At 49.2% G+C, this 25,401-nt stretch overlaps 10 protein-coding genes across 10 annotated transcripts; 5 read left to right on the forward strand and 5 right to left on the reverse strand.

Moving 5' to 3' along the window:
• Nucleotides 1-490: 490 nt before the first annotated feature.
• On the forward strand, nt 491-2,033 carry EJ05DRAFT_312531 (uncharacterized protein). Its single transcript, XM_033740701.1, has 2 exons — nt 491-823; nt 873-2,033. Exons 1-2 carry the CDS (start codon nt 595-597, stop codon nt 1,820-1,822), a joined length of 1,179 nt encoding a protein of 392 aa, XP_033602334.1. The 5' UTR covers nt 491-594; the 3' UTR covers nt 1,823-2,033.
• Nucleotides 2,034-2,074: 41 nt separating this feature from the next.
• EJ05DRAFT_492433 (putative toxin biosynthesis cytochrome P450 monooxygenase) lies at nt 2,075-3,768 on the reverse strand (the record flags this gene model as incomplete). Its single annotated transcript, XM_033746033.1, has 3 exons — nt 2,075-2,485; nt 2,543-3,631; nt 3,688-3,768. The coding sequence occupies 3 exons, from the start codon at nt 3,766-3,768 to the stop codon at nt 2,075-2,077; spliced, it is 1,581 nt and encodes a 526-aa protein (XP_033602335.1).
• Nucleotides 3,769-4,325: 557 nt separating this feature from the next.
• Nucleotides 4,326-5,122, reverse strand: EJ05DRAFT_484781 (uncharacterized protein; the record flags this gene model as incomplete). Its single annotated transcript, XM_033745382.1, has 2 exons — nt 4,326-5,003; nt 5,057-5,122. 2 exons carry the CDS (start codon nt 5,120-5,122, stop codon nt 4,326-4,328), a joined length of 744 nt encoding a protein of 247 aa, XP_033602336.1.
• Nucleotides 5,123-5,715: 593 nt separating this feature from the next.
• Nucleotides 5,716-7,498, forward strand: EJ05DRAFT_537098 (cytochrome P450 monooxygenase-like protein; the record flags this gene model as incomplete). Its single annotated transcript, XM_033749359.1, has 4 exons — nt 5,716-5,731; nt 5,814-6,131; nt 6,225-6,407; nt 6,450-7,498. The coding sequence occupies 4 exons, from the start codon at nt 5,716-5,718 to the stop codon at nt 7,496-7,498; spliced, it is 1,566 nt and encodes a 521-aa protein (XP_033602337.1).
• A 3,653-nt stretch (nt 7,499-11,151) lies between these two features.
• EJ05DRAFT_474929 (alcohol oxidase p68) lies at nt 11,152-13,349 on the forward strand. Its single transcript, XM_033743698.1, has 6 exons — nt 11,152-11,288; nt 11,334-11,623; nt 11,673-11,932; nt 11,978-12,052; nt 12,100-12,735; nt 12,781-13,349. The coding sequence occupies exons 1-6, from the start codon at nt 11,166-11,168 to the stop codon at nt 13,218-13,220; spliced, it is 1,824 nt and encodes a 607-aa protein (XP_033602338.1). The 5' UTR covers nt 11,152-11,165; the 3' UTR covers nt 13,221-13,349.
• Nucleotides 13,350-13,581: 232 nt separating this feature from the next.
• Nucleotides 13,582-15,445, forward strand: EJ05DRAFT_474930 (uncharacterized protein). The gene is made up of 3 exons (XM_033743699.1): nt 13,582-13,962; nt 14,014-14,783; nt 14,832-15,445. The coding sequence occupies exons 1-3, from the start codon at nt 13,689-13,691 to the stop codon at nt 15,375-15,377; spliced, it is 1,590 nt and encodes a 529-aa protein (XP_033602339.1). The 5' UTR covers nt 13,582-13,688; the 3' UTR covers nt 15,378-15,445.
• Nucleotides 15,446-16,968: 1,523 nt separating this feature from the next.
• EJ05DRAFT_484784 (uncharacterized protein) lies at nt 16,969-17,907 on the reverse strand (the record flags this gene model as incomplete). The annotated part of the gene is made up of 1 exon (XM_033745383.1): nt 16,969-17,907. One exon carries the CDS (start codon nt 17,905-17,907, stop codon nt 16,969-16,971), a length of 939 nt encoding a protein of 312 aa, XP_033602340.1.
• Nucleotides 17,908-19,163: 1,256 nt separating this feature from the next.
• Nucleotides 19,164-21,232, reverse strand: EJ05DRAFT_313735 (MFS general substrate transporter). The gene has a single exon (XM_033740703.1). It carries the CDS (start codon nt 20,846-20,848, stop codon nt 19,301-19,303), a length of 1,548 nt encoding a protein of 515 aa, XP_033602341.1. The 5' UTR covers nt 20,849-21,232; the 3' UTR covers nt 19,164-19,300.
• Nucleotide 21,233: 1 nt separating this feature from the next.
• On the reverse strand, nt 21,234-23,076 carry EJ05DRAFT_313734 (peptidase family T4 protein). The gene is made up of 3 exons (XM_033740702.1): nt 21,879-23,076; nt 21,565-21,822; nt 21,234-21,511 (listed from the first exon to the last, which is right to left on the reverse strand). Exons 1-3 carry the CDS (start codon nt 22,768-22,770, stop codon nt 21,444-21,446), a joined length of 1,218 nt encoding a protein of 405 aa, XP_033602342.1. The 5' UTR covers nt 22,771-23,076; the 3' UTR covers nt 21,234-21,443.
• Nucleotides 23,077-23,682: 606 nt separating this feature from the next.
• On the forward strand, nt 23,683-25,324 carry EJ05DRAFT_531281 (NAD(P)-binding protein). Its single transcript, XM_033749018.1, has 3 exons — nt 23,683-24,538; nt 24,589-24,877; nt 24,929-25,324. Exons 1-3 carry the CDS (start codon nt 24,097-24,099, stop codon nt 25,125-25,127), a joined length of 930 nt encoding a protein of 309 aa, XP_033602343.1. The 5' UTR covers nt 23,683-24,096; the 3' UTR covers nt 25,128-25,324.
• Nucleotides 25,325-25,401: the final 77 nt, after the last annotated feature.

The following is a 25,401-nucleotide window of genomic DNA, read 5'->3' on the forward strand; positions in this document are numbered from 1 at the left end:
TCATCGATCAAACATGGATTATTGGTGATCATGCATGTAAACGTCCATCAGAATCTCAAAGCCCGAGTAGACCATGCTGTTGCATATCGATCCTTGCCAGGGAATACTGTTCCTGGTTCATCCATGTAGAGCCCTTCCAGCCTTTGTATCGGGACACACATGCCGGAAAACCATGAGCATCTGGCACTCGGCGCTGACTGAGCCGTAGGATTGCGCTCACGTATGCACTGCTCCCTGTTGACACGATGATACCAACCGTCGCATCCGGTGTGTGGCACTCGATCTGATAACGCCACCCAACGAACGGCACGCTGTACTCTGACTATAGCGTTATGTGACGACATACTGGAAGGCTGGATTCTCATGCCTGAGCCTTCCCTACTCATAGGGCGTTGTATGTGCGAGGATAGCCGATCCCAAAACCAGTCAGCTATTGAGTTATCAATGCTGTGATGCCAAAAATAGCAATGGGGATCTTGGAACTTTTGGGGTCCTTTTTTGAGGCATGTATATAGAATACACAGTCCAGTGGAGGTCAGACTCGAGCTTGAATCCCTTTTCTCAAGTCGACCACCTTCATCATACGACGAAGCTATGTTATATCAGCGCACAACTATTGATAACCAGGCAGGTGGTTTTCCTGCACCGCCTGGTTTCGAGAAGAACCTAGATAATCCTGACAACAATGCTCTCGCTTCTATACCCTCTGGATGGACTTTGATATCGATTGCCATCATACTGCTTATTCTGCGATTCGTTGCAAAGGTGTCTACGACGGTCAAGGAGGGGAAGTTCAACATCAAAGTCATCCGAGTAGAGGATTGTAAGTCTGACGTCAAGAATAAATTACTGTAGCTGACTGAGTTCGAAAGGGCTTGCCCTACTCGCTGTTCTTTGCGGCATCGTGCGCGTAGTACTGGTAACCTACATCGTACTGGACCTTGGTATTGGGCGCCATATCTGGGATATTCCTGGCGAGAATTTTCCGAAGATATGGCACATCTTTGACATTGAAGACATGATCTACTGCTGGGGCATTCTTTTCGCCAAGCTGTCCATTCTGTTCTTCTACCTCAGCATCTTTCGGATCAACAAGGCATTTCGGATATGCGTATACGTGACGATGGCAATCACCACTTTATACCTTCTAGTCTCCTTCTTGACCTACGTATTCCATTGCGGCGTTCATACCTGGGTTGGTATCGCGACCAAATGTCTCGATGGAATCACACAAGAGATTGCGATCGGCGGCTTCAACATTGCGACCGACCTTGTCATCATGGTCCTACCTTTACCTCTGGCACTAAGATTGCAACTCTCACGCAAGAAAAAGATTGGACTTGTCATAGTGCTTCTGCTTGGATCGTTCACGATCATCGCCGCGGTTTTACGGCAAGTTTTCGCCATAACCACCCTCTCGACCAGCGACCAAACATGGAATACATCAGAGGTCGTGGTATGGAAGACAGTCGAAATGCTCGTGGCTATCATCTGCTGCAATATTTTGACGGGCCCATTCATTCTCCGGTACTTACTTGACACCAAACTTGGCTCCAGTTTGCGCAGCTTGTTGACCAAAGCGAGCCCTTCGTTTGCAACAAGTGTGCTTGGATCTGACCCAAGCTCGCATCGCTACCCTGGGAAACGATCAGATAATGGAAGTGCAACAACTGAGAGCTATGAGGTTAATGATATCAAAAGTTGGGCAGTCGCAGCACCCGGTAGATCGGATAGTCATGAGCAACTTACGCGGCCGTCTACTGAGGGGATCAAAGTCACACGGGATTATCGTATTGATACCCATCAAGCTGCAAGAGTGTAAGAAAGGAAGACTCTGGCCAGTCTTATCTGAGCTGGGCGTTCACGTATCTTGCTGGGGTGGGTTATTGGAGTTGTGGGTTGGTCTCCTGTTGATACCATTTCTATGTTTGTGTGAAAACATGTAAACTCGCGAAAGAAGTTCACATTCAGAAGACTATTATCATTATGTTAGTAGTCTGGCCGTGCAGCTCATACAAATGTTTGCCAGCAGAGTCTAAAGCCCCATAGCCTATGAACAACTTACAACCACGATTCAAACCTCCACTTGTCGCTCCACAAACTTGACAAACCTCTCATTCCTCTCCCAAAGGGCATACGTCCGTTGAGAATCCCACTTCCTCTCAATCGTTTCTCTTAACCGCCCTTTATCAAGATCACGAGAAGGCATCTCGGGGTCAAACACAAACAAGAGTCTTGCCAGAATGAGCCTCATCTCCGAGTTCGCCAGAAACCTTCCGATGCAGTTGCGCGGTCCAACGGAAAATGGCTGCAAGACCGCCTTTTCATCGTTCTCGAACGTCGATGCTGTAAATTCTGGGTCGCTACTGTCGCATGTGAAGAGTGGCGACTCGGCTGAGAGCCACCTCTCAGGTATGAAATGCTCGGGGTGGGCGAAGTTAAGTGGAGAACGATATGCAGGTAGTTGAGGTACACCCACATAGGTCTAATGAGAGAAAACCAGTTAGTATACGACTGATATCGTGCATTGCAAGTGACCCACTCCAGGAGGAATTGTAATTCCATTGATGATATTTCCATGTGCAGGAACAATACGAGGTACTTGTCCAGGCACCGAAGGCGCCATCCGCGAGTTCTCCGTAAGCACAGCTCTCATGTATTCCAGTTCATCGACGGCTTTCAGCGTAATCTCTTTCTCCGTGCGAAATCGTGATCTAATTTCGCCGCTCAACTTAGCTAATTTACTTGGATGCTGAAGAAGGTGCGTGAATGTTCCCAGGAGCTGAGTAGCTGTAGTCTCCGAACCCGCAAGTACAAGTACTGTGGACGACGCTTCGATTTCAGGCATTGACATAGGCTGTGCTGCCTTTTCGTTGCTGTCCAAAATGTATTTGAGGAAATCTGGTCTTTCGGTTCTGGTAGCCACTCGCTCGCGGACCCATTGCACCGAGAGATCGAAATGGGCATCACGCTCTTTAAAGGCGCGCTTTGGAACCATCTTGATGAGTAGCCAGAACAAGGATGGGTAGAACTTAACTGCAGACATAATGCAAGCAGCTTTCAGATTGCTGAACAAGTAGGATACCCAGTAATGGTACTTCTCCTCTTCGATACACCCAAAAGGCTTCCCAAACATGAGATCTCCCACAATATCGAATGTGCAGTATGTTATCCAGTCTGTAATGTTCGTCACATCTTGAGTTCTGATCTTATCGATCAGTAGGGTAACATATCTTTGGATGAGATCTTCCTGGGCTAGCAGTGCTGTAGGAGAAAAAGCATGATTCAGTATCTTCCGTTGCCTTGTGTGATCATCCAAGTCTGCGTTGATGACCGAGAAGACTCCGTTGGGTGTCTTCTCCGTCCATATCGGATTCTTCGTGAACTCTGGTACACCAACCCGGTGGCTGTAGATATCCTTCCACGCTGCTGCTTTGATGAACGAGAGCTCGTTGGGGGCTAGGCGCACGATCGGTCCGTATTTCTGGTGGTATCTGTGCGTGTCATGTACGAGATCTCCTCTAGCTAGAGAGATGGCAAATGGAGCTCGCGATATCGTCCATAACCAAGGTCCTGGATATTTCGCCAGGGGATGAAAGTATCGATTATACACAATGCTGTAGATTAAGTACTAGTCTTTCATGTTACCAGCATTCTCTTTGAACTATGATCAGTCGAAATGCTTACGGAAAGTGAAACACCACATAGGATCAGGATAGCTGATGGCCATGTTTGGATAAAATCAGGAGCGAATGACGACGCGGACATCGTGGCGACACTTTTAAGAGCTTCCAGATGAATGTATCGATCATAATTCAGTAATATCTGTCTACGAGTACTGCCCAATATCCAATCTTCAGTGTTGAGTCTGCTTTCTCACTGTCATTAGCGCCGGAGTAGTATCTACTTACGGCTACGTGATTTTGTGGATTCGAGGAAATGTATAACCCGAACTATACTACTAAATCCATTGGACAGACCGTCTTTGGAGTGTAACACAGTAGGATTATGGTACCGGACACGCCAGACAAAGCTGTAACTGGATCGAAGACCTTAGAGGAGATCAGGAAACTGTTCCGCCTACCATGCTGATTAATCCTTCTGTTAACGGCCAATGCCCCTACTAGCTTGCTGTCAAATTTGAGGTTTCCTCCATATAGACTGGATCACGCTCAGCCACCTCACCATGGGCACGTATGAGAACAGGGCTCATCCGGCTCTTACACCATCGCCATGACGAGCAAAGTGGTCGCGCTAATTCGAGTCACTCCTGACCGAACCCACTCAAAAGCATCCACTGTCTTTATCATCTCATTCAGCTAGATCTATGCAAACGCCAACTCCCGGCGCTGACCCCAGAAGTCGCATGGCAGAAATCGCCATGAACTAGCATGCTTCCGTGCAAACCAGTAGCGCACAAGATAATAAACAAACCCCGGAACAGCTGGAAAACGATGGATTCCACCTTCATAGTCCTTATCTACAAGACCGAAAAATAGTGGGAACATCTCATCGGACTTGGCTGGCTTCTTGGCTTTCTCACTCCTCTTGAAGATGTCCATTAGCTTCGCATCGTCCAGATAATTTAGGCTCAACAAATCGGATATCTCCGCTTTCAGGTGCACTTGGAGAGCATCCGTAAAGCTTTCGATAATACTACAGACCTGTACCCCTGAGTACTCTGTTGGCGATGTTGTTTTAGCATACTCGTGAAGACGGCGCACCCCGTCCGTGAAATCGTGGTGCTGTTCGATGCTCTGCTGAAATAGTTCGGGCTTCCCAGCAAGCTTTGTAATTTCTGGGAAGAGAAACTCTTCTTCGGCCTCGTGATGTAACTCCAGCAAGTCGCAGTAGCAGTGTATGTAGAATAGAAAATCTGCAGCGTCGGTGCCGTTGCCGGCCGGGACTTGTTTGGCTTGTAGGTATATGGAGTTTATGCCGCGTATCAGCACATTGTGGACCTGCGCCATATCGTCGGCAATGTGGATCGCCGCATGACTTTTCTGGTTACAGGGTCAGCTCCCATATTGTAGCTGACCAATCCCCGACCTCATACCGTATCTTGCGTTTTGGAGGGCGTCTCTAGTAGAGGCCAAGGCTTGTCTACCCAGGGCTTCGACATGGCGCTGCAATCCTTCGGTGATAGGCGTCTTGGATGATATAGTGGACGTCAAGGTAGTAAAAGACATGTCGACAGAATACCGTATAAGTATCCGCAGTCGACGAAGCACACTAAGCCTAAAGCCGCTAGTACAAATGTGAAGGATTGTTTGTGTCACGTACATCGAGATGACCGCGGCGGGATTTGTGGCACAGCAGGGCATGATCAACCAATATGTCAGCAAATAACACCTCCAACATCACTGGTCTGTCTGATTAATCATATAAATGGGCCATTTCATGTTACCCCTGTTACCACACCACATAGCTGACTAGCGGGTTCCGAGGGATAATGATACCCGGGGTCAGACCCTGGACGCGGTATATACAATCTGGCTTACGTGTGCGCATAGTATTTGTGACCCGGACATAGTTCCTCGAATATTCGGCGCTGCATATTGCTTGTTGTCAAGTCTGGCGTAACGTTAGCCGCCGTAGACGATAGCATTTCGCTTTCAGCCTTGCTTTTCCACAGGAGCGAAGGAATAATGACGACGACTGACATCTTACACAGAACTAACCGTGTCGCGTTTCACTTTAACTCCGAATCACCACATGTTGAATAAGGATGGTGAGCTCGACGACAGTGTTAGCAGTCATCTCAGGCTTGAGCTCGCACGCGTTATACATACGCGGAGAATGGCATCTATTAGCGCCCTGGCTTGTGCCAATATACGCCACCATCGCATTCCTGGTCGAAATAGTTGTATACTTCTATGTCCTCCCAGAGAGTCAAAGCCATAGGTTGCAGTCGTCCCTGGCTGAGACTGAAAGTCTAATATTTTTCCACTTCCTCGCATTGTACTCTAGCATTGTTGTCTATCGCGTGTTCTTTCATCCGCTCCGTCGGTATCCTGGTCCTATACTTGCAAGAATAACGAATTTCTGGCATGTATACAAATGCTTGGATGCGAAGAACCATCTCCTGCTCGAGAAGTTGCATGAACAGTATGGACCCATAGTCAGAGTGGGTAAGTCCTCGTTTCCATACTCTTTTTAAGACCTTCTCATTCGTATCATCGCTCATGTAAGCTCCAACGTCTGTGTTTGACCGGCCTTGACAGGTCCTCAGGAGCTGTCCATCGTTAGCCCAGACATACACTTGGCCATGAGTGGAGCCCGAACCAAATGCACGAAGGCTGCTCTATACGATCTGACTCTGCCCTCAAGAGGCCTGAATGTGACAAGAAACACAAGCGAGCATGACCGTCGTAAAAAAGTCTGGGATCCAGGTTTCACAGCTTCAGGTGAGTCGCTCGTTGAGAGAATGTGCCTCCATACTGATCTAGTAGCCCTGGAATCATACCACGGCCGGATAGTCTTCTATGGAGACCAGCTCTTGCAATACCTGCAATCGAAACAAAACCAGCCGATAGACGTTCGCGAATGTTTCTACTGGTTCGCATTCGACATAATGGGAGACCTAGCTCTCGGCCGCTCCTTCAACATGCTCCGCAATGGCCAGTGGCACAACGTCCTAGCAACCATGCGCAAAGGTATGAGCATGCTCGGCCCACTGACACCTGTACCATGGCTTGCTCGAGTCGGAATGGCGATTCCAGGGGCGATGAAAGATTGGAACAATATGTGCAAATGGTGCGAAGAGAGAATGCGAGAGCGCCTGCAAATGGGGGTGAAAGAGCTTGATATATCGCACTGGCTGATTGAGGGCTCGCGCAACGGAAACGGAGATTATGACTGGGACTGGCTGAGTGGCGACGCGCTCTCGATCATTACGGCGGGAAGCGATACTGTGGCTACGACGCTTGTGTTTGCATTCTATGTACTTGCTTTGTATCCGGAAGAGCAACGCAAACTTCGGAGGTCACTGCCTCCGGCGGTAGATATTGGTTCGCAGGAGAAGCTTGCGCAGATGGCGCATCTCAATGCCTTTTTGAATGAAGTTCTCCGATTGTATCCTGCAGTACCATCCGGCGGATACCGTATCGTAGGCGAACAAGGCTTGCCGATAGCTTCTCTGAACACAATCATACCTCCAGAAACAATAATCACTGGCCCACGCTGGAGCATCTCTCGACTGGAGAGCTGTTTCGAACAAGCGCATGACTTCATACCAGACAGATGGACCACACGCGCGCATATGGTGAAGGACAAGAGGGCCTTTGTGCCATTCAATCAAGGACGATACAGTTGCATTGGCAAGAATCTGGCGTGGATAGAGCTGAGACACATCCTTGCTTTGTTGGTCAGTCGATTCGAGGTTACCTTTGGGCCCGGCGAGGATGGCTCGAGATTCCTTGCAGATATGAAGGATACATTTGCTGCTGCACCTGGAATGTGTTCCTTGGTCTTCAAAGATATTGGTTCGAGCGTCTGATTGGGGCTGGGGAATGTTCCTGTTTCGTGTTCAACAGTAAGTAGTGCAATTGAACACGAGCCCGCGTCGCGAATTGAGTGGGAATCAACGCCATCTTTCTCCTCCTGATATCCGCTCGTAACGCAAAATTTCAAGATGAGAATGCTAGTTACAGACCTATACTCCTTTAACACTCTCGATGGCATGAGTTGGCAAGGTTTTACCTCACCTCTCGACAAACGAAGAAATCATAACATATTCACAAACATATCCGGCCCTGCTCTCACATTAGACGTCTGAACATAGTTGTGATTTGGCTGTGCATCCGCGGAGCATAACTTTCTGACAAGGTAGGCAACGGTAACTTCAATACTGATAAGTCCCACAACTACCTTATTTGGCTCCCTTCGGCTTGACTTCAAACAACTTAGGGCCGAATGGACGCCCTGTGGCGCACGGCTCTAAAATTATACCGCCGCAGAAACAGCCAACTTCATAGGCCACTTACTATAGCTGCCTAATGTGATAAGAATTTGGTTATCGCAGTCTCATGTAGAAATCTGAGGCAGGCAGCGAAGCGAACCCTTCAGTCCTTGGACTACACAGAGAATACCACAGGAAGAGTGCCTGAGTTAGGTGGACATGGTGTCCTAAGCCTCAGGTGAGCGTTGTGTAGTGTGATTCCTTGGTATCTGACCAGTATTTACATGTGGCGGTGAGTCTGAGTATTTACGAGACAGAAGGGAACAGTTCGTGACAACACCAACTCTTTCGCCTTGATAGGTGACTCGGGATCGCAGATACTCACTACGTATTGAGTTCGTATACGTATCATGAAGGAGTGTCGATGTGATTTGATAGATGGTCTGAGGCCGAGTGTCTAAGCACAAAGCGCTGCAGTCTCGGCGGCGCCTGGGCAGCACTGATGAATACACATTCACAGCGGTGTTGCGAATGAAGGCTTTGCATTTGCTCAGGTATTGGCGTGATGTCGTCCCATTGTGCTGTGCTGAACTTCATGCAAGACGTTCTTTTGCTCTCTGTGCATATGTAGCACAGACCTCACGCATCCTGTTGAGTTACGGGAAATGTACAGTAATGCAGCGTTGCCAATGAAATGGAAAGATTGATCCATCCGACAGCTGCAGTGTAATGCAGCGATCGTTGCTCTGCGCGAAGAAGATGCAGAGCTTCCACCGCAGACAATGAGGTAATCGCTCTCATTAGAGGAATAACTGCGAAGCAGCACTACGAATGTATCTCGAAACCATTCCTCAGGTTCGCTTCTAAATCGACTGCGCCGCTTTGCAACATACACCCCTCTCCCAGCCCTGCTCTCGTGTCTGCAATGCCATTCGCCGTTCGGCTTCAGATTAACATAAGACCGACACTAGCACAGCCCACATTCTCCTCAGCTCAGACCACCGATCCAGACGTATGGGACGTCACACGCGTCTTAGCTAATGAGTTCGGAAGTTTCGGATGCAGATGCAAACGGTGGAGTTTTTGGTGGAGGTGTTGAAGAAAATACGGACAGGGGATCCAGAGGTCGGAAGAGGTTGGTGAAGAGTCTAGAACGGATTGGCAATTAGAGAGGTAGTTAGGGCTGTGAAGAGAGGGAAAGTAAAGCGATTATGGGAGAGGAGTAGCTTTGGATATGCAGGGTAATCTTTGTAGGAGCGGCAATTGATGCAGACTTGGTGGGCTGATACATACTGTGCTTCGGTTTGAAGACCTTAATATGTATTGAATTGTCATTTTGTTGATAGCTATTCATATTCTTCCGTTCAGTTATACTTAGATCATGTTCGATCGGAGAACCATTATAATCCTCCTGACATCAGTCAAAACACCCACTGTTTCACAGAACGAAGGCTCAATTCTTCAGGCAACTTCTGCGAAGTTGTGAGACGTGCCCTGCAGGGATCCGTGTGGGGTAAGTAGTGCCCAACTAATCTGAGTGATAGTATGATAGACCTTGGCTGTGACGGAGTCCAATAATCGATCTCCGTCTGGTCACGAGATTTTCCACAGGCTAAAATGATAAGCCAGCAGTTCTTGGCCCGCGAATATGTGCGCGATCCCAGCTCTTCCAACAATACCTGCATCTTGAAGCAGGGCAGTCCTTTCCTGGAGAGCCGTGGATGTATTCTGAGTATCATTCGGTCCACATCAAAGTATTGAATGGTCGTCGCGTACTCGGTAAACTCGTTGACGGTTTCCATGCCCACCGGAGCTATCGTGACGCTATTCACGCCAAAGTCTAACGTCGGATTCGCATGGATGCGGAGTCTGGAATCGCGGGGAAAAACTGGGGCAAAGTTAGGCCCAACGGCTTGTGTGGAGCAGCGATCCCGGACACGTTCACTTGGCGGCGCCACTGCCGCTTCCGGGATCCCCGAACTGCGCTAGATGCCACCGGCTTGAACGTTGCGATAGTCTCTGGGATGCACCGATACAATGGCTGATCTCTGTCAAAGTGTTCAATATGTGGGGATAGGCCACTGTGGGTGTATTTACTAGAACATATTCGATTGTTTGTTTATACATGATCGTCTACTATACATTTTGGAACAAATTGAATATACGAGAAGTACGGTGTTCGAGAAAAGGGCTCTGTTCAGGGAGCTCTGGGCTTTATTCCAGCTCATCCTAGACCATGTAGGTAGGCATACAAGAGCCTTGAGCAACTCTTACTTGCGGGGTATTGACGTGGTTCAGAGTATACAATTGGTCCCTGTTCGGATAAATATACCAAAAACCTGGCCGTTAGATGAGTTAGAGACCTAGATCCCAGAATACTGCATCTACAAACACGGGACAGACCTCCCGCATCGCTGAGTGGTGATGGCTGTGCCAAGGAGGTGTTGAATTTGTTTCGAGACCAAATAGACAATCGCGTACTATTTCAGCAATGTAATATTGAACTTCTTCAAGGAATTATATCGGGAGTCATAGTACGTTGACCTGCGACGATTGATCTCCGATTATACCCAAGTAGCAGTCAAAATTGAAAGGAAACAACAACAATGTTTGAACACATCGCTGGATTGTCCCCTGCTAGTGGGCCCGGTTTCGGCAACGATTCGAGGACTTAATTTTACACATCGGATCAGGCCCTGCTATGTAACGTGATTCGGTTGGACTCTGATGAAGCTCATCCTTGCTTCACACCTCCCCGCAACAAAATCAGCATGCAGCCTGTACTGAAATGGAAATGCTCCATGTAACCGGAGCGATCACCTCGAGCGGGGTCAAAGGAGCATAGTCCGCCGGGACAGCTTATATAAATTGACAGCCCTGTCCGGTTTCTGTGGGACAAAGGCATGCAACTTTTCTTGCTTGCTGAGCAACACTCGGTTCACTGTTCAACCAAGCTGCCACCTCTGAAGAACAGGGCACTATGACTATCCCAGACGAAGTCGACATCATCGTATGTGGTGGAGGATCTTGTGGGTATGTACTCTCACCATCCTGTCGATGATTATAGCCAATCAGAAAATCGCAGTTGCGTGGTCGCTGGCCGACTGGCCAACTTGGACCACAAGCTCCAGGTCTTGCTGATCGAAGCTGGTGAGAGTAACTTGAACAATCCATGGTACGTCCTTATCTGACAACCCTGTCGGACAACTCGATAACTGTACTCACACATCTCAGGGTATTCCGTCCTGGTATCTTCCCGCGTAACATGAAGCTGGATAGCAAAACGGCATCGTTCTACTACTCCCGCCCGTCGGAGTGGCTCAATGGTCGTCGTGCCATCGTACCAGCTGCCCATATTTTGGGAGGAGGCTCCAGCATCAATTTCATGGTAATGAAGATCAATCAGCCACAAACATAGTACTGACATACCCAGATGTACACCAGAGCATCCGCTTCGGACTACGACGACTTCCAGGCGAAGGGCTGGACCACCAAAGAGCTGCTACCTCTCATGAAGAAGCATGAAACATATCAACGTGCATCGCAGAATCGTGACATCCACGGTTTCGACGGCCCCATTAAGGTCTCCTTCGGCAATTATACCTATCCAATCATGCAGGACTTCTTGCGCGCCTCGGAATCTCAAGGCATTCCCGTAACCGATGACCTTCAAGATCTTGTCACTGGCCATGGTGCCGAGCATTGGTTGAAATGGATCAATAGGTAGAAGTCTCGCTCTCCTTGACCTAGTGGTGGACTGACAGTTGTGAAGGGACACTGGTCGAAGGTCAGACTCCGCCCATGCATATATCCACAGCACGCGTTCGGTCTATGAAAACTTGCACCTTGCGTGCAACACCAAGGTTGAGAAGGTCATTCTCGAAGGCAATCGCGCTGTCGCTGTACAGACAGTGCCCACAAAGCCACTCCATCCCCAGGAGAACAAGACAAAGGTGTACAGAGCCCGGAAGCAGATAATTGTCAGTGGCGGAACTCTAAGCTCCCCATTGATCCTTCAGCGATCTGGAATCGGTACGTCCGTCGTTTTTCGATAGTTTTCGATGCTGAAAGTTCCAGGTGACCCGGAGAAGCTCCGCAGAGCTGGTGTCAAACCACTTGTTGACCTGCCAGGCGTCGGCCTCAATTTCCAGGGTACGTGAAGATGCTATTTTGAAGCACAACAGAAGCTGATGATGCAGATCACTACCTCACCTTTGCACCCTACAGAGCTAAGCCACACATCGAGTCGGCAGATGATTTCCTTCGTGGGGATCCAGAAGTCCAGAAGCGGGTCTTCGACCAGTGGAACATTAATGGAACAGGACCTTTGGCGACCAATGGCATCGAAGCCGGTGTAAAGATTCGTCCTACTGAAGAGGAATTGAAAACGATGGACAAATGGCCATGCAGTGAGTTCAGCAAGGCGGGATGGGATTACTTCAAAGACAAACCGGACAAGCCGGTCATGCATTACAGTGTTATAGCCTCATTCTTTGGCGACCACATGACGATCCCACCAGGCAAGTACTTCACCATGTTCCACTTCCTCGAGTATCCGTTCTCTCGTGGATCCACTCATATTCAATCGCCGAATCCGTACGAAACGCCGGACTTTGACGCTGGATTCATGAATGACGCACGTGATATGGCGCCAATGGTTTGGGGATACATCAAGTCTCGTGAGACAGCGAGGCGCATGGACGCGTACGCCGGTGAGGTGACCAGCCATCATCCTATCTTCCGATACGATTCAAAGGCGCGTGCGATGGATATGGACGTCGCAACCACAAATGCCTACGCCGGTCCGAACCATATCACGGCGAACATCCAGCATGGTAAGTCACGGCCACAGACGGAGAGATCTTGGCTAACAAGAAAAGGTTCCTGGACGGAAAGAGTCGAAGCAGGAAAGACACCCGACAAGGCCTTCCTCAACTCTAATCAGCAAGAAGTACAGTATGATCTCGACTATACGAACGAGGACATTCGTGCGATCGAAGAATGGGTCAAGCACCACGTCGAGACAACCTGGCACAGCTTGGGCACGTGCTCTATGGCCCCGAAGAATGGCAATTCGATTGTCAAGCATGGTGTGCTTGATGAGAGATTGAATGTTCATGGCGTGAAGGGCCTTAAGGTCGCCGATTTGTCAATCTGCCCGGACAATGTTGGCTGTAACACGTATTCGACGGCATTGCTGATTGGAGAGAAGTGTGCCATGCTGACCGCTGAAGATCTCGGATACTCTGGGAGTGCTCTGGATATGAGAGTACCTAACTACCACGCTCCAAGAGAGATCGCGGGTCTGTCCAGGCTATAGTTTTCTTTCGCCATTTAACGCGAGATGACCGCAGGGCTCATTATAATGTTAATGGAGCTATGTATTGACAGAGGGTTGGATTACTGAGTGATTATAGCTGTACTTAATTGACAATGAAATGATGATCAATCGTGCCTGTCGAATGAATGAATAGATGCGAAGAGAGAAAGTTGATGCTGCCACAAAGGCCGTGGTTGATGGCGACGATACTGTGGCTGACTCTGTGGTACTCAGTGTCAAGCGCGCCTGCACAGCCACATTCGTGCCTCAGGCAGCAGCTCTAATGATGTCATGGTTTCTCCTTACAAACATGCCGAACCTTGGTTGTGGAACGCCACAATGCTCGTGTGCCGTGCGCTCACCAGGTTTTCTATTACCTCAACGCATATGCCGCTGGCCATATCTTCTCTGCTGTGACACCTGGGCAGGCTGGTCTCTTCCAACTCTCCCTGTTTCCCTTCATTCGCCATGTTGTGCAACAGTCGCTACTTTCTGCTCATCGCCGCAGCATTAGCTGGTCGTCTAGCTGTAGCTTCGCCAGTTCCTGAACCTACTGCTGTACCAAATCCAGTGGCCGTGCCAGAGCCAGCAATTACTCCAGCAGACTTCAATCCTCGTATTTATGGACAATATGGAGCGCGATATGGGAAGGCTTACCGTCGAAATATCATCAGTGATGCAGCAGGGTTCTTCACGGATATAGAGTCTGCTCTTGGAAACATTCCATCATATGTCATTTCAGGTGTGTCGCTCTCGCAGTATCCACAACGCGGTCTAATTGTGTTCCTACTAGGCATTCCAGAGTTCTTCCAGAATTTCCCGACTGGAGATGCCGTGCTCAGCTCACTGGGAATCGATGAGAGCCAGCTCGACGCGTATCCTACAGAGGTCCTGAACATACCTCCCTATGCCAATTGGACAGATCAGGGCTGGAATGTTCGTTTCCACGGAAATGTATACAAGCAGCCCAACATATCGCAAGAGAAGCTTGATGACTTGGCTAATGTCTTTCTGATTGGGACGGACATCTCCGATCTGCCAGACGAGCAGAAGGCCAACGCAAGAAACTTGACAGCGTCAATCTTCATTGTCCAGCAAAGCGACCAGAATGTCTCTTTCTATCTCGAGCCTGCGCCGAGCGCTGGTGGAGACGGCGAGCCCGGTGGCGGCGGTGCTGTCACGCCTGGTGGGGGATCCCAGAATGTTTCATTCCCATATGAGACCACGGCCCAAGGCGATTTCGACTCTTTCGTGGTGATTCAGAACGTTTCTGGGAGCGGTCTTATGGGTGGCAACGAGACGGAACAGATTCAACGTCTAAATGTTTACACCGACGGCACCTTGTCAGGAAACGCTACTGCGTATCTCGTTCCGCCGACGGGTCTAACCTTCATCAGTGACATCGATGATATCCTTCGTGTTACTAAAATCTACGACCCAAAGGAAGGATTGCTCAATTCCTTTGCACGTGACTTTACGCCTTGGATGAATATGCCTTCGATCTATGCTAACTGGTCAGAAAGCATACCGAATGGTCATTTCCACTATTTAACCACAACTCCAGTGAGTATCTCCATAACAACAGAAGAGTAATCTCTTACTCGTTTATAGGAACAAGCGACGCGTAACTATATGGACTTCATCTACAAGACCTACCCTGGGGGTAGCTTTGACACGCGCCCCCTCAACTTCTCAGACGTGAGCGCCACCTTGTCTATACGCAAGTTCCTCTTAGATAAGGTCTTTGCCACTTTCCCCGAACGAAAGTTCGTCCTAGTCGCCGACACGTCAAATAGCGACGTGATGAAAGCGTACCCTGAATTGGCCCACAGTCATCCGAATCAAGTGCAATGTATCTTCCTGCGCAACACATCATCAACGGACGACTCGGACAAGTTCCCCTACGACACCTCCGGATTCGAAGGACTGAATCAACAGATGTACATGTTCTTCAACGTTCCAGATGACTTGTCGAATCTTGATATCGAGAACGGCCAGTGCTACAATGCAAGCATAGCACAGAACGTCACTTTCGGCTATCAAGACGAAGCGCTAGGTATTCATGGCGATGACGATGGTGCAGCAGGTCGTGTCGGTAGTAGTGCGACGTTTAGTCTTGTGGCTGCACTGGCCGTGGCATCTTGGCTACTTATTTAGATATATGTTTAGATATATAAGCAATAATAAATCATCTCGGACGCTTGACTACATGTGCGTTACGCCTCTAATTATTCCAATTTGCGAACGTCTGCGCAAGCCTCCACGCACAACGTCTGGTCACGTCGGCTGCATGCAAATGGCGAACGGTGAACATGCGTCCCATGAACTTGCGTAATTATGCCAACGAAGCCTCCTAATGTCCGACGGACCCAAACATCGGAAATACAAAGACATCCCAACCGTTTAGCCACGTCCCAAATCCCAACGTCCTGGATGTTGAAGAACTCGCTCATCTATAAATCTACAGGTGCCCAAATGCCTATCCGGCATCGCCCTTCCGGCAACACCATTTTCTCCCAAGACCTCACCTACCTTGTACATCACAGAAACAAAAACAATGCGGGACTGTGACCGGTAGCTCGTCAAAAATATCGTCGTTGCGTCGATTCATGCATGAAGTGCTCAACATATCTAGCTCGAGATCTCATGAGGCTTGAGATCGACCTATCGCTCGTAGAGTAATGCTTTAGCTTTGACTCAAGAGGAGTGCTGATTCTCTGGTTTCGTCTTCACATATGAGCATAGTATACCCAAGCTCCGTCCATATCTAGTATAGCAGACGAAATTCGCAGTATATTGATGCTCATACCACTGTCGTGACTGGCTAGATCTATTGGCTCTGCCAGACATACAACCCCTTCGTTCTCATGGCAAAGCCTGTGCTATTTCAGTCGTGTTCGAGCAGAAAGATCCGCTGTGGTATCAGTTAGTTGCTGAAAGAATGGCTTGTTTGAGATGTTATAGAGGATCTTGATGGCTTTTGCTACTGTTTTGTTTGAGTCTGGGTGGTAGCTAAGTGAGCGTATGGAGGAATGGAGAGGGCTCAGGTGAAGGTTATGAAGACAGGATCATGCAGATTTTTGCGGTTGAGCTTATCATAATCGGTTGTTGACGGAGTAAGATGTTACAAGATCTGGACTGCCGGCGTACGTGACTCAGAGAACTCTATGAAGGATTAGACTAGAATATATGATTGGGAGGTCAAGGAGGTAGCCCGTTTGATGGTGTACCGTATACAAGGTATGGAGCTACGTCTCAGATATCAAGCATGGTCACCTTGAGAACATAGTCTTTAGTAGCTCATTCCTAGCATATCACTAGCATATCATCACAGAAATGGCACAAAAGGTAAGTCTCTGCTCGTTGAGGAAAAGCACAGTGAGTTGCGATTTGAACATGGGCAGGACAGTGCTTCACATTCATTGCAAGCATAGCAGATATCATATTACGTGCAATGCTTCATTTGTGATATAGAACCATTCTAATTTCCATAAGTTGCCATAAGGGGGGAAGTCTTCCAATTTTGATGCCTACGCTTCTTTTCCGCTCATCTGCTTGACTCCTTGTTCAATTTGTATTGAAGATGACTGCATGACTAAATTTGCTAGTCTGCAAGGCAAGGTGAGTTATCCGCATTTTGCTTCTTCTTCCCTTTTTCCCGGCAATAGAGAGTATCTTCAGTGAAGGTATTGGTATTGTTTTGCAACCGGCATCGACTATTTTCAAGGATATGAGTGTCCCACTCCTCTCACGAAATGTGATCGATCTTGGCCAGTTTGATCCTGTCATGCAATAGCGATATGGCAGACTTTCCATTGTCCTTTATGGGTCTGTCTGACTCTATATCGGACGTCATCTCTTTCTGGTCGGTTATTTCTCCCTTTCGATTGTACTGTTCCGCCAGATAGTCTGCAAGTGCCGGATCAAAGCTTTCGAGCATTTTGAGATTGAAGCGTTGCCAATTATAACATTTTGCAGATGTTACCAGCCGGAATTCATCGTCAAGGCTCTCAGTAGAGTTGGGGGAGGAGTTGGGGGAGGAGTTGGCGATTCTGACTGTAACGCGCTTTGATAACAAGCCCGTGAGCTCGTACAGCCCCAGCTGTGGGCATTTCTTGCCGTCGATACGAGGATCGTTGAACATTGCCTTTTTTGCTTCGATGTGGCAGTCTGTAACGAACCTATCTTTATGCAGGTAGAGCCCAATAGTGAGGGATTGCAGGGATGGCATGTAAGGAATGATGCTGCTCACTTCCTCCAGTCTCAACCCTGGGACCCTGAGCCATAACTTGAGGTTCTTAATGTTGGCCAGCGATTCGAACCTATTGCTTTTGGTGCTGCGGGCTTTCCATCTAGGGAGGCTGATGCGCCTAAGGGTCAAATCTGTAAAGGCAAACAGATTCTTCTGAAGAATTGGTAGAGCTTCCGAGTAGACTTCCCGACTGACAAGGAGGATCGCTATTTCAAAGTGATGTTCGTTGTTTACATCTACCTTGAGTGAATCTTGTTCCAACGACTTTCTTGGCTTGAAGTGATCTTTTAGAAAGACCGCGTCTTTGCTTGGTAACAAAAGGTATTCATATATCTCGTACTTTAGCTCCAACGCGAGCTTCTGAAAATTGAATGTTTTCTGTGCGGGACGAGTTGCTGACACCATAAGAGGGGCCGGTGGCTTCAACGCCGTCATGGTCAGGCAGGTATGAGCTCGTAGCCAGTGTGGCGAGGGAGAAATTCAAGATGGGATGCAGCGATACGAAGTCTTTCGAGAAAACTCGACTCTACAAATGCTATCTAGCTATGAAAGCAAAATAGCACCTGCGTGTTCCAAGCGAGGCGGAGCTAGGCCTATCGCGAGAATTTATTTCGTTATAAATTCCATTAGAATAGCATTGAGACACCTATTCGTACGGACACTTTGTAAGTAAAGTGGGCTAAATGTGAACACATCTCTACGTTCACCATTGGGTGTGTACTTGTAGTAGCCGAATCAGGTACACACATGGCACAGTATGATATCCAGTGATTGATGTAACCGATCTGTGCCCAGTAGCTAGAACTACAACACTATTGGCCTTTTCATGTATGGGATCTGAAACCGTCCCAAGAGCCACCAAGCTGTGCATGGCAGGGAATTCTTCACTGTGCCCTCGGGTTTGTTCAAGCATGTCGGTAAAATTGATTGTCGAGTATGACAAATACATTGGCCTCGTCCATATTGGTAGCTTCATATATCGTTCGTTTTGGTAGAGGATAAGGCGTGAGCTGCACTAAGCAGTGTAAGCTCCATTACCATCCGAAATTTGTAGAATGTGATAGCTCCGAGATCTGACCTTATTCCACACCTCGAGTTGACTTTGAGATCCCTATGCTTCTTTAAGTAAGCTGCTATTTTAACTTTACTCTAAGGTAGGCTGAAAGCTAGGAATCTAACTTACATATCCTATACGGTATTTGGCTCCGAGGGTAGCAAGTGAAGGTCGCGGTCTAGCGTGTTGTCCGATTTGGTAATTTCGATGGTAAGTGGAGCTTGCAGATTGTCAAGCGTCCAATTGTGTTCACTGCTCCTTTGTTGACTGCGCCCTTGGAAGGGTCCAGCCTCATTTTCTCGGGTACAGGTATTTGGGTAGAGCACTATGTCTGTGACCCAAAGTCTCAAGTCAGCAGTTCGCAAATGAGGGCGCCATACCTAAACAGATATTCTGTACGACGTTTTAAGGTCACTTTCATCCCCTTACCGGAAATAGTTTACCGCGTCTGATAGTTTGAGGTAACCAAGTAGATGACTTCCCCTGGTCTAGCAGAAAGCAGCCATGACTTACCTAGGCGCGAATTGGAGGGCCTGTATGCCGTTTTCTGTCATAACGCAGTAGCAATCATATACACGATTTTTTTTTTACAATTCATACGACGTCTGGAAGTTACTAAGGGACAAATAAGGTAGAAAGGCGTATGTAATGCTTTGAGTAGATCTCTACACAGAACAGGTAGACTTAATAGGCAAGAAAAAGCATTGAAGGATCTAGAATTCCTGAAGTCTCATCACCACTTGTATTGTGTTTCAAACGTCCTTCCCTGACCCTTTACAACGTATACCGGAAACCTATATTCTCCAACTCCGTCTTATCCTGCATCCCCATCTCCATGCCCAACTTCTCCACCTCCTCCCTCGTCATACCCTTTTCCTCCGCCTCTCTATCCCTCGCCTTATTACTCCGCCACATATACACATACAGCACAATCACGCACAGCAACTTGACCACATACCCAACCAACATCGCAATATACGCCGAGTGATACCCCGGTTTCTCACTACTGCGAAACGTCTGCGGCCCAATGATATTCCCGACACAGTACCCGACAAACAACGTGCCCGCCGTAATCTGCTTCTTCGTCGACCCGGCCACATTACTACTCACCATCGTCAAACTCATACTAAACCCCAACCCCTGAAAATAGCACAACCAGACCGCCACAAGCCTGCCCCATTTGTTGCCATCTGGCAGTCCTACAAGTAACCCAGCACCCAGGATACAAATCGAGTTCGCCACCACCATAGCCACACACCGCGTATTCGGGAAGTGTGAACACACGACCCCGCCCACAATCAGACTCAAAAACTGCACCACGCCGCCCGGAATCTGCAGATACTGCGTGCCCAGCGTGTCGAAGCCGAAGCTACCAATGATAATGGACGTGAAGCTCGTCAGCGCCGCATTCGGCACCTGTGCGCCCACCGCCATGACGAAGAGTAGCCACGTCTTCGGGTCGGCGAACGTCGCGAGTGCCTGCTCGCGCTTGAACACGCTATTCTTGACGCCCTGGCGATTGCCCGCGACGCGAGCGACCGCGATGCTGCGCTCTGCGGGCGTGAGATGTGGGGCGCGCGACGGCAGATCGGGGAGGAAGAGCAAGGTTGCAACACCCTGAGTGACGGACAGGGCGCCGAAGATGAGGAAGATGTAGGACCAGCGCGGGAGGCCGGTGGAGATGTGGCCGACGGCGTAGCCGATGAGGCCGCCGAACATTGTCGCGATGCCGTTTGTGCAGTAGTAAGTTTCGAGGCGGAGGGGTTGCTCGGCGGCGGTGTACCACATGCTCATGATGAGGACGAAGCCTGGGTTGACGGCGGCTTCGAGGGCGCCGAGGAGGAAGCGGTTTGTGGCGATGCCGGCGAAGGAGGTGCATGCGGGGGTGGTGATGAGGATGATGCCCCAGCCCAGGGTTGTGGCGCCGAGGAATTTGGCGATGGGCAGGCGTTGGAGGGCGTAGCCGGAGGGGTATTGGGCGAAGAGGTAGCCGAAGTAGAAGATGGAGGAGAGCCAGGAGAAGTCTTGGCCTTTGAGATGGAGGTCTGTTTGGAGGTTGTAGGCGGATGCATAGTTGATGCCGTTTTTGTCGAGGTATTGGAGGAGGTAGGTGAAGACGAGGATGGGCAGGATACGGCGATCGATTTTGCGGAGGACGCGTTTGGATTCGGTTGCGGAGATGTCTTCGGGAGCGGAGGAGCGGTAGACTTGGTAGCTCTCGTCGATGTTGGGGTTGGAAGAGGTGGATGATGAGGAGGTGATAGGAGTGTCGCGCTCGTGTGGGCTGGACGGGCTGGCGGATTTCTCATTGATGGCGGCCATGATAAAGAGGGAGGAGAGGATAGGAACGTGGTTGCTATAGAGCAATATAGTATGTTGTCGAACTACCGACCGATGGACTGTAACGCAGCTCCGGAATTGGTATCAAGCAGCTGTGGACATGCTTCGGTAACACTAGAACACATAGAAAGGAAGCTAATCACCAGAAGAACAAGCATCGAATCGGAGAATACAAGCATGACCCAAGACTCTTATGGCCGTCTAGGCAGAACTGATATCAAGCCCGGTAGTGCGTTTCCGATAACCAGGTACGACGACGCAGATTGCGCACACCAGACTAACTGCTCGAGGAAACGTGGAACCTTCGGCCGATGTACTTTGATACTCAAAAACGTGGTATGGCGTCGAAAAGAAATGTGAGTGGATGGAGATGAATGATAACAGGACTTCTTGCATGGGAAGTTGTGTTTGCCATGCAGCCCCTCCATCACACCATCCACTAGTGAACTGACGAACCATAATCCCTGACGATCCCTGAGAACAAGCATCTGTAAGAAGTTGTTTATCCACCATGACTGGTGATATATTGCATGTGAGGAAAGATATATACGAGATATACCAGACTATAAACACAATCTCAATCATCTATAAACCTCTTCATATACCGCTGCAACTCGTCAAGATCTAGTGCTTCGACCCTATGTCCTGCGGTTCTCATTAGTGAGTGCATCTTTGCACTTGTGAAGAAGAGGACATACCATCAAGCCCGACCATCGTCTCCGCACCGGTCAATACGTTATAGATTGACTCTTCCGTAACGTCTGCGGCTGCCTCAAAGAGGGCGTTGATGGTCTCGTCATTCAAGATGTCGAGACGTAGAGCTGACGGCTTGAATGGGTCAACATGCCGATGACGAGCACCCACGCCTTGGACTGGAATCTCGTTGCCTGTAGAGAATGCGAGGAAGATGTCGCCAGAAGGGTTGTGGCCGACGCCGCCGACGCGTGCCAGGCCGACTGAGATCTCGTCAGTATTTCTTCCATCTGATACTCTAAAGGCTGGGGAAACACACCTGTTGCTCGTTTTGCAAGCCTCTGAAGCTGTGTTGGAGACAGCGGAGCGTCCGTCGCAAGGATGACAATAATACTGCCATCCTTGCGGTCCTTCTCATTCTCAAGAGCCGCTTTGGCGTCGGCAAGTTTCTTGTCCTCTGCAGCTCTCGCATTTAGAATCTTCTCAAAGTGAATTCCAACATGCGCGCCTGAGATACGGAGTTGATGGAGTCGACCATAATTTGCCTGAACGAGTGCTGCGACAGTGTATTTCTTATCAACACCATCAACTTCGCCTACCACGATGCGACTGCTGCTTCCAGTACCTCCTTTGTGCCCATGGCAAAGCATACCAGTGCCGCCACCAGTATTACCTTCAGGGACCCGATCTGCGGAGGCTCTCTCGATCCCACGCACAATGTGTTCCGGCTTGACGGCGAACTGCGTCAGGTCATTCATGAAGCCATCGAACGTCTCCGCGACAACAGGACACATGAACCAATCCACACGTCCATCCTTGTCGCAATACTCCCTGATCGCATACTCATACACACCCTGATACGCGTTACCTACAGCGAACGAATTGGTAATGATGATGGGGCAATGAAGCAGACCCGTCTCGTCGATCCAGTGGCTTCCGGTCATCTCGCCAGAGCCGTTGAAGCGGAAGATGCCGGCGTAGCATGCTTTGTGGAAGAAGTCTTTGCGGGGGAGGATGGTTGTGACGCCGGTGTTGACGGCGCCTTTGGTGGTTGTTTGCGGTGATATGATGGATTCGGTGTGGACGAGGACGCCTGGGACGTCGGTTATGGAATTGAGAGGGCCGGGTGTGTAGCGGCCGATGTAGAGGTTTGGGAGAATATCGCGTATGCGGGCTCGTCCATTTGCGGGTCTTGACGGAAGGGTAGTCATGGTGTTTGTCGATGTTGAGGCTGGAAGAAAGGTCCTGAATGATCGTTCTAAGATCCCCAGGATGGCCTGGAGGATTTGAATGGTCAGATAGTGTGTGCTCGTACGCTTGATATATTAAAGAACTTGTTTATCGTAGGTATGACAGCTAGACTAGACCAGGACACCGCAAATGTAACATCGTTCTACATCTACAAGGACGGTTGTTCAGATCCCACCATGAATGTAGATAAATAACAGGATCAAGCAGCCACTAGGGAGGGTTTACCTCACCTAAAATCTTGTGTCCAGTTACTAGGCTTGCAAGTACAATAGTCTGGCTTGGATGGACCAGGCAAGACGTGTCGCCGAGAGGAATCAGAATGAAACGGACTTGCTTGTCTGCCTGCGGTCAAGTATCGTACCCTAACGCCTCTATGTTCCTCCTTGGTCTTAGCCTCTTAGGAGAATTGTGACTTTATGGAGGCCTGTCGTTTTATGGTAATTGATGACCGTTGGTTGCATATTGCTGGCGATTCCGAGGAGAATAATGTATAGAAACTGCGGGGGGCCGTCTAGCCAAAGGCGCTGCTTACTTATACATCAGCTAGTATATAAATACGCAAACAATTGAGGAATGAGCCCTCTATCAGGACTCAGAAGGGTCATGAGAATCAAAGATGAAGTAGATATCTATGATGGAGACTTTGAGAGAACTACATCGATCAGAAATTCAATAAAGTGTGCACAGGAATAGAACAGTTGGTTAAACATTGGTCCTGCCCGGCATTTAGCATCTTTAGGACTGATCGTCTGCCGTACTTTGCACTAGTCTTATTCAGGATTAGTGACTTCGGAGACCTCCCCGAGGATACACTTGCTGCCTTACAGCCTTGCTCTCAGGCATCAAACGACTTTTCCCTGCAGCGGCCACTACGACACTCGTGGACGTTGCATGCCTACGTGATAAAAGGGATATACTTCTACTACGCCATATATCCGCCTCGCGGACGACTATAGATCTGTCGCTCCTCGACAATGTATGCCTCAGCATGTCAGTGCGAGCATGGCCGTCTTTGTACCCTCCCATCAGGAGTGACTTAACCATGATATCATCGTCCGACGAGCTCCAGATATTTCTGCCCAGGTGCTAGAAAGGCTGCAGTAACATACAAAATCCTTAAGTACGGAGAACATCTTCCCTTTGATCTCTCTCTCTCTCTCTCTCTCCAACAGTTTCGTCCTCGATTCGACGAACCTACGTCTTACAGACCAAAGCCCGGTGCCAGAACCCACAAGCGAACACCCAAGACTCTGACCAAGCTACTCCGCACACTCATCGTCGCTAGAATGCCAGACCAAAAGCCAATCACAGCCTACCCAAGCACAGAGTTGAAGACGCAGGACCAAGAGGGTGGTCCGGGCCTCGATTCAGAGCTCGATCCGTCTGCCAACTGGACGCAATTGGAATTCTTTGACGACGATGGGAAACCATATCTGAAAGAGTATGAGGGCCGTGGGCTGCTGAAGGACAAAGCTGTGCTGATCACGGGTGGAGACAGTGGCATTGGCCGCGCTGTGGCTATCCTCATGGCAAGAGAAGGTGCTGATGTCTCTTTTGTGCATCTGCCCGAAGAAGAACAGGACGCCAATAAGACTGTGAAGCTAATTGAAAAGGCTGGTCGTAAGGCGAACCCTATGGCACTGGATCTAAGGGAGGAGCAGAACTGCAAGAAGGCTATTGATGAGCATATGAAGGCGTTTGGGAAGCTAAGCGTGCTGGTGAATAACAGTGAGAGATTTTGTCAATTATCGGCGCATCTAGAAACTGATGATGACCAGGCGCCATGCAAGAAATCTGCAACGACTTCCGTGAGATCGACCTCGCCGTTGTCGAGAAGACGTACCGAACCAACGTCTTGTCGATGTTCGCAATGACAAAGTACGCTCTGCAAGTCATGAAGCGCGGCGCGTCAATCGTCAACAGCTCGTCCGTCGCGGCCTACATGGGTAATCCGCAGCTCGTCGACTACTCCTCAACCAAAGGCGCCATCACAACATTCACGCGATCCTTGGCACAACAGCAGGCTGCGAACGGCATCAGAGTCAACGCTGTCGCACCTGGCATCATGTGAGTTCTCCTTTCCGCCCATGGTCCGAATGGATATTCATCACTACATAGCTGGACTCCGCTTCAACCAGCCACGAAGAACAACCCTCCAGATGCCATGAACGCTCTTGGTGTTGGCGAGTGTCCGCTTAACCGCCCGGGCATGCCGGTTGAAGTAGCCACCGCATATATCCTTCTTGCTTCGCCATTAGGTTCATATGCTACGGGTGAAACGCTGCACATCTCCGGCGGCATTGAGATGCAAGGCTGAGCGTTGGTCTTGTACAACTATTAGACGGCCGACGAGTATGGGTATAGAACGGAAGCGTGTCATAGCATAGCATATCATAGCGTCAGACGGAACATGCACATTTCGGCGATTCTCTCGCCTGACCCTGACATCCCCCGCAAAGCGCAGACCAGGGCGATACTTGGCAATCCAATATCTGTTGATCACTCGGCTATGCGACATTCCCATTGGCGCGAGTCCGCTCCGCAAATGCCAAGCCCCCGCCTTTTGAATTCCACGATGCATCCATCGTCTT

Source organism: Pseudovirgaria hyperparasitica, assembly GCF_010093815.1.
Source record: "Pseudovirgaria hyperparasitica strain CBS 121739 unplaced genomic scaffold EJ05scaffold_5, whole genome shotgun sequence".
In the NCBI taxonomy this organism is placed as follows: domain Eukaryota; kingdom Fungi; phylum Ascomycota; class Dothideomycetes; order Acrospermales; family Acrospermaceae; genus Pseudovirgaria; species Pseudovirgaria hyperparasitica.

Coding starts and splice junctions, on each gene's coding strand:
- EJ05DRAFT_312531 (XM_033740701.1), top strand. CDS start 595: ATGTTATATCAGCGCACAACTATTGATAACCAGGCAGGTGGTTTTCCT. Junction 824..872: donor AGTCATCCGAGTAGAGGATT/GTAAGTCTGACG, acceptor TGAGTTCGAAAG/GGCTTGCCCTACTCGCTGTT.
- EJ05DRAFT_474929 (XM_033743698.1), top strand. CDS start 11,166: ATGAAGCTGGATAGCAAAACGGCATCGTTCTACTACTCCCGCCCGTCG. Junction 11,933..11,977: donor CCTTCAGCGATCTGGAATCG/GTACGTCCGTCG, acceptor TGAAAGTTCCAG/GTGACCCGGAGAAGCTCCGC. Junction 12,053..12,099: donor CGTCGGCCTCAATTTCCAGG/GTACGTGAAGAT, acceptor CTGATGATGCAG/ATCACTACCTCACCTTTGCA.
- EJ05DRAFT_474930 (XM_033743699.1), top strand. CDS start 13,689: ATGTTGTGCAACAGTCGCTACTTTCTGCTCATCGCCGCAGCATTAGCT. Junction 13,963..14,013: donor TCCATCATATGTCATTTCAG/GTGTGTCGCTCT, acceptor TGTTCCTACTAG/GCATTCCAGAGTTCTTCCAG. Junction 14,784..14,831: donor ACTATTTAACCACAACTCCA/GTGAGTATCTCC, acceptor ACTCGTTTATAG/GAACAAGCGACGCGTAACTA.
- EJ05DRAFT_313735 (XM_033740703.1), bottom strand. CDS start 20,848: ATGGCCGCCATCAATGAGAAATCCGCCAGCCCGTCCAGCCCACACGAG.
- EJ05DRAFT_313734 (XM_033740702.1), bottom strand. CDS start 22,770: ATGACTACCCTTCCGTCAAGACCCGCAAATGGACGAGCCCGCATACGC. Junction 21,823..21,878: donor GCTTGCAAAACGAGCAACAG/GTGTGTTTCCCC, acceptor ACGAGATCTCAG/TCGGCCTGGCACGCGTCGGC. Junction 21,512..21,564: donor GACGATGGTCGGGCTTGATG/GTATGTCCTCTT, acceptor TGAGAACCGCAG/GACATAGGGTCGAAGCACTA.
- EJ05DRAFT_531281 (XM_033749018.1), top strand. CDS start 24,097: ATGCCAGACCAAAAGCCAATCACAGCCTACCCAAGCACAGAGTTGAAG. Junction 24,539..24,588: donor AAGCGTGCTGGTGAATAACA/GTGAGAGATTTT, acceptor GATGATGACCAG/GCGCCATGCAAGAAATCTGC. Junction 24,878..24,928: donor GCTGTCGCACCTGGCATCAT/GTGAGTTCTCCT, acceptor ATCACTACATAG/CTGGACTCCGCTTCAACCAG.